Source organism: Crotalus tigris, unplaced genomic scaffold, assembly GCF_016545835.1.
Source record: "Crotalus tigris isolate CLP2741 ecotype Arizona unplaced genomic scaffold, ASM1654583v1 scf7180000017973.899353, whole genome shotgun sequence".
NCBI classification, from domain to species: domain Eukaryota; kingdom Metazoa; phylum Chordata; class Lepidosauria; order Squamata; family Viperidae; genus Crotalus; species Crotalus tigris.
The window spans coordinates 439,582-451,139 of NW_024096753.1; the positions used below are offsets into that span (position 1 = coordinate 439,582).

At 38.0% G+C, this 11,558-nt stretch overlaps 1 protein-coding gene across 1 annotated transcript; it reads left to right on the plus strand.

Moving 5' to 3' along the window:
- Positions 1-1,529: 1,529 nt before the first annotated feature.
- Positions 1,530-7,614, plus strand: MRPS30 (mitochondrial ribosomal protein S30). Its single transcript, XM_039345684.1, has 5 exons — positions 1,530-2,117; positions 2,592-2,737; positions 4,471-4,576; positions 5,301-5,477; positions 6,424-7,614. Exons 1-5 carry the CDS (start codon positions 1,544-1,546, stop codon positions 6,690-6,692), a joined length of 1,272 nt encoding a protein of 423 aa, XP_039201618.1. The 5' UTR covers positions 1,530-1,543; the 3' UTR covers positions 6,693-7,614.
- The last annotated feature ends 3,944 nt before the right edge of the window (positions 7,615-11,558 follow it).

An 11,558-nucleotide genomic window follows, 5' to 3' on the forward strand; every position in this document is an offset into this window, starting at 1 on the left:
AATCTTGACCATTAAATCATTTTTTCAGTTTACTTTGTAAATCTCAAAGACAAATTGTTCAGAATTTCTTGTAGCCATTCCATCCAGAACCATTTCTTGACTGGTCTTTCATATTTACATTTTGGTAATCTCAGTTTTGAGTTTAATTATTAATATTTCAGTTAATATTTCAAAAATCTTTAAGATTAAAAAAAAGTAATAGGTGGCTTAGCCATTTTAATTCTTTTCTGTCTAGTCCTTTAATTTCCTTTGGTGTTTATTTGCAACTTTCATCAATCCACAGTTCCTAATATAGATTTACTTCTGTTTCACTAATTTCCTATGAGAATACTATTTGTTTATATATTTGATTTTCAAATCTTACAGCAAAAATAACCAATATTCCATATTTCTCTGATCTCCCAATCACTTTAATCAACATCCCTTTACTTTCTTTTTTGCTTTTCAACAATTGCATATTGTTTTAAATTCTTAATCTGTTTAAAATTTCTTAAATCCAAAGAAGGTAAAAACTCAACAAGTGTTAAACTAAGTTCACTGTTTTGAAAGTCTTTAATATCCATAAAATAGTTAAACTGAACATTTTTGAATGTGACTAGAAAGTGGTTAAGTGAATGCCTTTGAATTCACTTGTCTTTATTGTTTTAATTTACTTTAACAGTTTAATATGAACAGTAGATAATATTATATTTTAAAAGGAAAATTGCACTTAGGCAGGAATTAGAAAGCAAATGTTCATCCTTCTTTTGTTTGCAACTTCTAGGACCAGTTGGCTCCTGCATGAGTACAAGCCACTGATAATTTGGGGGGGAAAGGTGATCTCAGCCTCCACTTACTCCTAATTCACCAAGAAGGCAGTTCCTTCCTGCTTTTTCTTTCCACTTTGATCACATCAGAATTGTGATTTTGGACTTGAGTTAGCACAAATGATTAGTACTTCATTTTATTGTAGCAAATGTGTCCACTCCGTTTGGGTATTGTAAGCTGTGGCACAAATGCCCCATTCCCTCCAGTCTCCTGTCACTTTTTCCTATTTTACTAAAATTCTTCCCGTATCTGATACCTAACTGGTAGGTCAGCCAAGGTAGTTATAAAAACAAATAACTTTCATCAACATCACTGACGTTGCGCCCCTACGTTATTAGTGGGGAGCAAGGATCGCTGAACTTAGCAGGATGTCTGTCTGATACACTTTTAACTACCAACTTCCCTAAGGAGGTATGGATCGCATCAGTAATCTCCCTGTAGTTCTATGAAGAAAGATGCGACATAAAATATAAAAATAATTAAAAAGTAAACCCGTTGGCTTCCTTAGATAAAAGTGTCTGTCGCTCGCCTGTTTCGTTCTCTCCCGCGTTGCAATTCAAAGAGGATGTGAAGCTGTCAAGTGATGTCACGCATGCGCAGCAACAATGCCACAGAGTCCTATTCTCCTACGGAGGGCGGCCACCGATAGAAGTGAATCACGTGAGTACCAGTGGCCAATCATAATTTTCGGCAGTGGCGGAAGCGGATTTTTCCATTTCCGTTTTGCGCCGGCAAGATGGCGGTATTCAGAGGTTGGCGGTGCCTGCCTGGAGCTCGATTGGGGCAGTTCATGCACAGCGAGGCTTCCGCTTCGCCTTCTGAGGACGCTGCCGCCTCTCCCGCTTCTCTGTATCCGCCCGTGGTGGCTTCACTTACCGCTAAGAGTAAAATAGCGAAACTCCGGCGCCGGGAGGAGTACTACCGAAGTATTCACAACGCGCCTAGTGTCGAGGAGAAATTGGCGATCTACGGGAAACGGCAGCGCCGCAAGTATGTGGTCTACCCGCAGACTTGGGCTTTAAATGCAGACCGCTGGTACCAGCATTTCACGAAGACGGTCTTTGTGCCAGGACTTCCCGCTTCGGTATCAGTAAGTAAAGAAGACAAGAAAGACAGTTTGGATTTGGCTGAGCTCCGGTCCCTTGTATGTGAAGTGCTCCTTCAGGAGCATTATTACCAGCGCAAGAAGCGCCCCAAACTCTTCCGCGCCAGCGACCAGGGGCCAGCGCCTTTCATTACCCATCTGGTGCCAAAGCTTGCAGCCCACCTGGCTTATCTCAACCCAGAGCTTGGTTCCTCTTCCATCATAGGTGTGTGTCTTTTCATCCTTGTTCAAAGCACAATGAAAATGTCATATAAAGAATCACATGCATCTTTCATTCTGAGTGAATAGGCTGAAACATTTATTCTTAATGATGTTTATTAATTAGGCCATGTCAGGATATAAAATATAAAATACAGAACAGTAATAAGGTCATGTTAGAAAATAGACTGAAAGTAAGAAGTAAAAGAAAATGCAAATCATATTTGTGTCGCTTCTACAATTTATGCTAATTAAATTGACGTTTGCAGTTCCGAATTGTACTGTTTTGTTCAAATAAAGGTCTGAATTGTATGTATGCATATGAAATGTTTTAATATAAGGATCCCAATAGGCCATTTGTCTAATGTGTGGTCTGAAATATTGATCCCTTTATTACACAATTGACATTCAAATAATATATGCACTATGTCCTCTATTATTTATGTGAACATCCTGATTAGACACAGTCTTATTATTTCAGATTTTAAGCCAGATGTACATTTCTACTGGTTGCGTGGGGAGACAGTGGTTCCTCGAGGTCACCGGCGAGGCAGGATTGACCCACTCAGATTTCAGATTGATGATAAGCCACGCTGTCAGATTCGTATAAGAAAGCAACTTTCAGAGGTACAAATATTTTTGTTTAAGCAACAGTTGAATTGGTGATATTGGTGATTGCAGAAGATGTGTCAGGTTTGTGTTACCTCTTATTTATAATATTGTATTCACATGACTTCTAATCAAAACTGACATGTTAAATACTTTAGGCTCTTTCAATGGTGCTAGAATAAAGGGAAAATATTTTTAACACCAGTGTAGTTAGGGGCAACTTCAGACTGATTCATTTGTGGGATGTAGAAGAAATGTAAATCATAGTCCAATCAAAAAAAGGTTTGGCAAGGGATATTTTGAATACAGGTAGATGTAAATTGGAATATATCCTATATCTCTTTTCTTTGAACCATTTATTTTTATTGTTTGATTTAAATTTCCATTATGCTTCATTTCCACATCCTCAAATGTCAGATAAATCATACTACAGTATGTGAACATATTAATATTCAACATTTCATTTAAAAAATTGCAATCACACTTATAATAGTCAGCATAGTGGGACTTACGGAGGCATGTAGTGAGTAGTTTTCCTTGTCGGGGAGGATTTTGGACCCCAAAATGCCTACTTTAAAAAATTTTCAGAAATATAACTGTACTCATATTCATTGTTATTTATTTCAGGTTCAATATATAATGCATAATACAGCCACATTAAATAAAGTTATGTTGCTCTTTATGGTATCTTCAGATTTTATCTTTATTGTCTCTTTGCTATTTTGAATTTTAGTTTATACTGGGGTCTCAAATTCTAGGTCATTTTTTGTAGCACCTCCTCCTCCTTCCCCTTCATACAAAGTGGTTAAAAGGAGGACAACATCGTGCCTGTTTTGGCCATGCACCATACGTGATCCCTTAGGTTGGGCAGAAGGTGTTGCTTTGTGCTTTGGGGCAGGAAACAGGCTAAGGGCAGCTGCACTTCTAGTCCCACAGAGACACTGCCAAAGCTTGAATAAGGGCTTGTCAGCTGACCACTGGTAGAAAAAAGCAGGGATGGATATAGCCATTCCTGATTCCTTACTGTCTTTTACATTCCAGCCTAAGGTATAATGGAAAAAGGGTGAGTGCGTCTAGCATTGTTCGAGTCTTTCACATTTTGTAGCTTTTAAAGTACATAAGAATGACAATTTCAGAAGGGTGGACAGAGGTGGGAAGCAGCAGTGATGTTAGTGTCTCTCAGTGAACTTCAGCTGTCTTGATCAAGAGAGGGTGGAATGCCATTGTAATCCAAATGGCAGAAACAAGGTTGAATCCATTTGTGGCTCAAGGTATTTCCTAATTCATTGTGAGTAAAGTTAAGGTGATATATCACAGAAAGGAGAACCAGAGCCATGAGAGAACATTATACATGTTTTTTATGAGTTCACTTTTTTCTGTTGGTCTGGTGCACACATTTGGTCTGGTGCACACATCATGAATTTTTTTTCTTTCTCAGTTTTTCTCCAGTTGCTGCCCTGCTGATATGCTGGGAACTTCTGGAATTTCAATCAGGATGATAACATTGGGAATTATGGGTTTTTAATTCCAGTACATCTTAACAGTGCCACATGGCTACAAGTATCACGATTCTGTGAGATTAGTAAAGGGAATTCCTTTTCTGCTTAAACTTTCTACCTTTCTGCAGTCCAACAGGTATTAGTGGCTTAATGTAGAAATGGTAAATAAGAGATGATAGAATTCATTATTTATGATATGATAAAGAAATTATACATCATTTTTATTTCCTGAGCTGGTTTTCTTTCTTTAAGTTTGAGCCTCTTGATTACCTGGGCCCTGGAGATATTCCTGTTATCCAGCATTTACCTAACAAACTTCCATTGTTCAAACGACAGTATCAGAACAGAATATTTATAGGTAAGACTATTGTGTCATTGTGTCTTTCTTTTTTTGTAATCCAGATTTTTATTACTTTATAAAAATATAAAATACAAAGAAAAATGAAAATAATGGCAAAGTAGCAGAGGAAAAAGGGAAGAGTAAAAGGGAAAAAGAAAAAAAAATGCATTGGTTTAGAACCCTTTTTAGCACAGTAGAATAAGGCATTGACTTTGCTTGTCAGAAGGTCACCAAAGGTGTTACATGACTCTGGGACATTGCAACCATCATAAATATGAGTCAGTTGGCAAGCATCTGAATTTTGATCACATGACCATGGGAGTGTTGTAATGGTTATAGGTGTAAAAAATGGTCATGTTACTTTTTTCAGTGCTGTTGTAACTTTGGTCAATAAATGAACTGTGGTAAATCAAAGACTACCTCTGCAGCCTCAACTTTTTATTTTTGCATGATACTATATACTAGCCATTTCTATAACAACAAATCTATTTAATCAGCAAAAGCAAAATCAGAGTTTCTGTTTTTTCCCGCCACAAACACAAAGATTTCCAAGTAGAAACAAAGTTGGTTGTAATTCTTTTCTTTAGTTAAAACGTGGTTTTAACTAAATATGGTTTTTGGAAGATAAATTTAAGTACATGAATATGAAATTGAACTATATACCAAAATGTGCTGCTATCAACTGTGCCTATGCTTTTGTGACCTTGCATAGAAAATTATCTAAAATCTCCTTTGGTTTTAGGTTCTCAAGTATCAGATCCATGCTGCTATGGGCACACCCAATTTCATTTGCTTCCTGATAGGGTAAAACGAGAAAGACTGATAGGATTGAATCTCACTGATCAAATTGATGTTCCATATCGAGCCAATGCAGTTGCAAGTCTCTTTGCATGGACTGGAGCACAAGCAATGTACCAAGGTAATTAAATTAAAAAGTATAAAAAATTATCAAATGTCAGAACAGTTTAGGTGATATACCCTGGTTTGAGCAGGAGATTTTTCTCCCTCCGGTCCCCAAAATCTCATGTTCTAGCTTTATTGTAAGTTAGCTGATAATCTTCTGACTATACTGGAAATGTTCAAGCTTGTTACATTCTTCTTATACCAGAATGTTCCAAGCAGAATTGAGACACTCCCACTAAGATGAGAACAATCTGTTTCAAACATCAAAACCGTTGTTTTTAATGGAATTTTAATGGAATCATTTTGTCCATCTTTGTAATTAAACATAAGCATATCTGCACTCTTTTATTGATTTATGCTATCTATTGAATTCTTAGTTATCCCAGAAAATGTTAAATTCATTTACAAATTGAACATTTTGTAAAAAAATTAAGCCACTATACATTTTAATTTGTGCATTTTGACATCTGTAAAAGAATTCCAGACATAGTCCTATGTGTTGGAGAAATGGATTATGCTGATCTGTGACGCATAATGGCTGTTTGTGAAATCAGGAATATATCTCAATACGTACTGCCAACTCGGAAACTGGTTTCCAATTTTGAGGCTGCTTCTTCGTAAAGCAACAATAATACTTTGTATTGTGTGATCATCTTGCACTGCAGAATGACTTATTTTGATAACCACAGTTTCAGAAAGCCATAACATAGGATCTGCCTGCAGCTTATTAAATACATTTTTTACTGGCACCTGCAGATGGCAGCAGCTGTGTGATCCAAGGGGAAGGTGCGGCTGCTTTGAAAAATTATATACGTATTCTACAGTCAGGTCCCTGTTCGCTTAAAACACTTTTTTAGCTTTCCAGTCCAATATGCCAAAGACTCTTGTTTGCAGTGCTTTTAACAATTCACTTTTTGTTGGTAGAGAAATATTTATGTTAAGTGACTTTTCTTCCTTCTCAGGTTTCTGGAGTGAGGACGATGTGACTCGACCCTTTGTATCCCAGGCTGTGATTTTTGAAGGAAGATACTTTGCCTTTTTTTGTTACCAGCTAAACACCTTGGCTTTAACTGTTGAGGCTGACCAAAATAATCCAAGAAGGAACATTTGTTGGGGGACTGAAAGTAAGCCCCTGTATGAATCGATAGAAAATAATGATGTGAAAGGTTTTAATGATGAAGTCCTAGCACATTTTGTTAAATTTCTGTTAAACAGATCAAAGGAATTATGATAATCTGATTATTCTGAAAATACTGAAATAAAATTGAGTGTTTAAATGTGTTAAAAGTGGAATTATTGAGTTATAGTCTTATATAAAATTATTGGTATAAACAAGAGTTGTACAGGAGTATTGCTGATGCTGTATAAATGAAATTTTAAGAGCAATATCTTCTTTGTGTGGTAAGTTGTTTTAGATGATTTTCTTTTGTACAGGAAGACCCAAATTCACAATTGTTAACCATCTAATAAAGTTTAATATTCCAGTAATGTATTATTATTATGGCTCATTGCACAGTCAGCCAGATATTAATACTGGATTTGGCATAGGCATTATGTACAGTCTAAGGCCAGTGGAAACTTAATTATAGAATTATTAAGGTAGTGTCTAAGAATATAGGCAGTTCTAAACAGGTTGCTTTTTTGGTAAAATTTAGGTACTCAGGCCTTATAAATTCTACATTTCCAAATATCAAAGAAGTCCTTTAGTTACTCCGAGGGCTCCAATCATGATTGATATAGCAATGGATTTCTTTTTTCATAAGCATTCAATTTTGATCTTAGCAACATCAATGAATCATACCTTTTTCAATATCTTTTATGTCAGATATGTTACAAACAATATGCATAACATCCCATAGGATCTGAACCTGCTTATTTTCCAAAACCTTCTCAATTTGATGGTCCCAGTGGTTTTTATTATATTTAAATCCAAACCTCTGGCAAAGTTTCCAATGAATAATTCTGGCAACTCAGTCATGATGTGCTTGGATTCAGTTTCTGACATTTCACTGCAGCCACTGATCAAATGGTCAGTTGTTTCATCCTTTTCACTATAAAAGAGACATTTAGTGTTTGTTGCATGTTAAATTTTTGTCTTCATGCAATTAGATGGCAAATCTTGCTGAGCCACTAAAATAAAGCCTTCAAGTTTTTTTCTTGTGTTTGTGGATATTTTATTAGCTTTTCCTTCTATATCCTGACTATGCATTGGCTTGTTCTTTCAATTAACAAATTGGTTTTCATTTATTTTTTTTCTATATTCAACCTTCACCCTTGTTCCTCTCAAGAGCTTTCTTTGATTGACTTCCTTCAGCAAGGGTTGTTAGCTTTTCTTAATGTAGACCTGTTTTTCTTCCTCCACAAGTTGTTTCATCTAAAGGACTCCTCTATACCCGTTGGCTTGGCCAATATCACTTTTTGGATACAAAGCATGGCACGTTGTCATTAGTTTTCTTATCATCCTATCCAAGTTCTCAAGTTCCATCTGAGTCCAATCAACCATTCCTGCTATCTATTGAATAAGAGGGACTGTTTAGTATTAATTTAATGATGCTTCCACCATTTAGCTTTGATTTCAAAAATTTTCCAAACTCACTTGATATACTCCCTCTCTTTGGAACATCCCCTGAAGAGATTTGATTGCCCTCCCTTTTGACGCTCTTTTTGCTCTAAACTGAAAATTCTGCTGGAACTGAATTCTTTGATTATCCCGCAGTCAGTGTTGGCGGGCGGACAGAGATCGACCCCTAGGCGCCTCGATCATGGGGTGTCTCAGGGCTCGGTCCTGTCCCCCCTCCTTTTTAACATCTACATGAAACCGCTGGGTGAGATCATTCGGCGACACGGGGTGAGGTATCATCAGTACGCGGATGATACCCAATTATATATCTCCACCCCGTGTCCTTTCAGTGAAGCAGTCGACGTGATGTGCCGGTGCCTGGAAGATGTGAGGGTCTGGATGGGGGTGAACAGGCTTAGACTCAACCCTGACAAGATCGAGTGGCTCTGGGTCTTGCCTCCCAAAGGCCAACTGGATGGTCCATCATTAGTCCTGGGGGGGGGGGGAAATTTACCTCCCTCAGTGCAGGCACGCAACTTGGGTATCCTGGACTCACAGCTAAATTTGGAACAACATCTATCGGCTGTGGCCAGGGGGACCTTTGCACAGGTTCGCCTAGTGCACCAGTTGCGGCCTTATTTGGACCGGGAGGCTTTACTCACAGTCACTCATGCCCTTGTCACCTCAAGATTGGATTACTGTAATGCGCTCTACATGGGGCTACCCTTGAAAGGCGTTCGGAGGCTGCAGTTGGTTCAGAACGCAGCCGCGAGAGCGATTGTGGGCGCGCCAAGGTACGCCCACGTGTCACCTATCCTCCGCGAGCTGCACTGGCTTCCGGTGGGTCTCCGGACGCAATTCAAGGTGTTGGTTATCACCTTTAAAGCCCTTCATGGCATAGGGCCAGGTTACTTACAGGACCGCATTCTGCCGCATAGTTCCCAGAGACCGGTGAGGTCCCATAGATTGGGCCTCCTTCAGGTCCCGTCGGCCAGACAATGTCGGCTGGTGGGCCCTCGGGGAAGGGCCTTTTCTGTGGTGGCTCCAACCTGGTGGAATCAACTTCCCCCCGAGGTTCGAACTACTCCCACCCTGCCGGCCTTTAAGAAAGCCGTTAAAACTCTCCTGTTCCGGCAGGCCTGGGGCTGATGTCCCCGGGGGGGGGGCGGGATATGATCGGACTTGCGGTATGACTGTATTATTTTATTATTTTATTGTTTTATGATTGTTTTAACTCTGTACGCCGCCCTGAGTCCTTGGGATTGGGCGGCATATAAATAAAATTAAATACAAAATAAATACAAATAATGCTTAATAATTATATCTATTGCTTAATCTTTTCTGCAATAGCCATGGCTATTTCAATTATTTTACAGCCTCTGCAATTCCTTTATTTTCCTATGTGTCCTTCACACATAGGTTTGTTTTTATTTTCTTAGTTTTCAAGTTTCCTTGCCTTAAATTCTTCAGCTTACTCAAATCGATGCAAATTTTCTTTATCTTATTTACTTATTAGATTTTTATCTCACCTTTATTACCTTATCAATAATTCATATGGCAAATATATCTAATACTCCTTCCTTATTCTATTTTCTCCCAATAACAACTTTGTGAGGTGGGCTGCCCAAGAGAGAGAGGGGGGGGGGGAAATCACTCAGCCAGTTTTCCTGTCTAAAATGGGACTAGAACTCTCAATCTCCTGGTTTATAGGCCAGCATTTTAATCACTGCGCCAAACCACATTCTCCACATTTAAGTTTTCTGAAGGTTTTTATTCCTTTGTATTTTAAGCCCCAATTATTTCATGGTTGCACAGGTTCAATTTGGCCACTATTTCAGTTGGAATAACTTTAACAGCTTCATCAATATTCTTTATCTAGAATTCTCTTCTAGTTAAAGTTTTCTTGTTAATTTGCTTCAATTTTGGCAAAAATTCTATTTTAGTTTCTTTCATTTAGTCCTTTATTTTCCCGGCTAGTTCTTGATTAACCAATAGTCCTTGCAGTTGTTTAGCAACCTCAGTTTCTTCTCATTGTTCTTCATTAACATCATTAATCTCTTCACTTTCTATTGTTTATGCTCAGTCTGCAGATTGGTATTATTGGTAGATCTAAATATACCTGAATTTTTAATTGTTTGTTTTTCAATTACTTCCACTTCAGCATTGATAAAGAACGTGTGCTGTAAAATTATGTGCCGTAAGTCTCTGTTCATTAATTTCTAAATCCAGATGTTTTTCTTTCCAAAGCTGGTCTATTTGCTTTTGAAATCCATGTTTTGATGGTTCAACTGGTAGACACATTGTATAATTGAGTCATTTTCTTTCCTTGACCAAATTCTTTTCTTTCAATTGCCTTCCAGTAGCTTATCAGCTCCATGTCCTGGTTGGCTAGCAGAGGGAGTTAACTGTAAGCCATAGCATCCAAAATGAATCTTGTCAATCTGGGTGACAGATCTGGCATGAAATTTGCATTATGTATTTTCATCGTATTGAATGCATTTAATCTGACTTTTCAGATGTGACCTGTCTGATATAGTAGCACCAGTTCAGCATAGCTTTTAGCATTATTAGAGCATGCAGGTCCTCAGACCACAACCAAATATAATTCCTTGGAGTGGGATATATATTATTATTAAGGCTCACTGCACAGTCAGCCAGATGGTTAGACAGGATTTCATATTTTTACCCAAATATATTTATTTGATCTAATCTTCCTTGCCCTTTTCTCACCATTTCTGATATTATTATGAGTTCTTTAATTTCAGCTTCTTTTTTATTCATTTCCTTTATCCAAACTTTATTTTTGCTGTATCTCTTTGGGTTGTCCCATAGCTGCACCCAGAACTGTACTGTTTCTTCTTTGGCAGGTTTTGACTGCTTCATTACAGTCTCTCCATTGATGGACTGATAGAAACAGTTCTGATTTGGCTGAAATTAGAGATTCTGCTAACAGTGTGCAGTTTGAGCTTTGTATCTGCTAATCCTGAGTGTAGATACTAATTGCTGCTTTATTAGTTCCACTGCTTCCTTCATCTCTCTTGTTTCTAAGTAATATTTCTTGATCAGATATTCTTGGGTCTTCTTATTCTTAGCTTCTTTTCTTTCATCTTTTCTAGCTTGCTTGTATTTGATCTTGGCATACTGATCTTGTTTTCCAATCTGATCCTCCATTTTAGTGATGCACAGTGGCTCTTTTCTTCTTTGTTGATTTTGCATCCAAGGTATTCAATTATAACAGCAGTCACGTTTATTTATTTATTTATTTATTTATTTATGAGACATATACCGCTTTAAGTGCAAGCACTCTCTAAGCGGTGTACACCAGTAAGCAATGTATATATATATTTACATTGCCCCCAACAATCTGGGTCCTCATTTTACCTCCCCGGAAGGATGGAAGGCTGAGTCAACCTTGAGCCGGTGAGATTTGAACTGCTGACCTGCTGAACACAGTCAGCTAAAGTGGCCTGCAGTACTGCAGTCTAACTGCTACGCCACCTCGGCTCATAATGTTGTACATGAGTTGGTTTGGTTCTT

What these genes read in the sequence shown, in the direction of transcription:
- MRPS30 (XM_039345684.1), top strand. Translation starts at nt 1,544, where the DNA reads ATGGCGGTATTCAGAGGTTGGCGGTGCCTGCCTGGAGCTCGATTGGGG. An exon ending in TAAGAAAGCAACTTTCAGAG is followed by an intron (nt 2,738 to 4,470) that starts GTACAAATATTT and finishes TCTTTCTTTAAG; the next exon opens with TTTGAGCCTCTTGATTACCT. An exon ending in TCAGAACAGAATATTTATAG is followed by an intron (nt 4,577 to 5,300) that starts GTAAGACTATTG and finishes CTTTGGTTTTAG; the next exon opens with GTTCTCAAGTATCAGATCCA.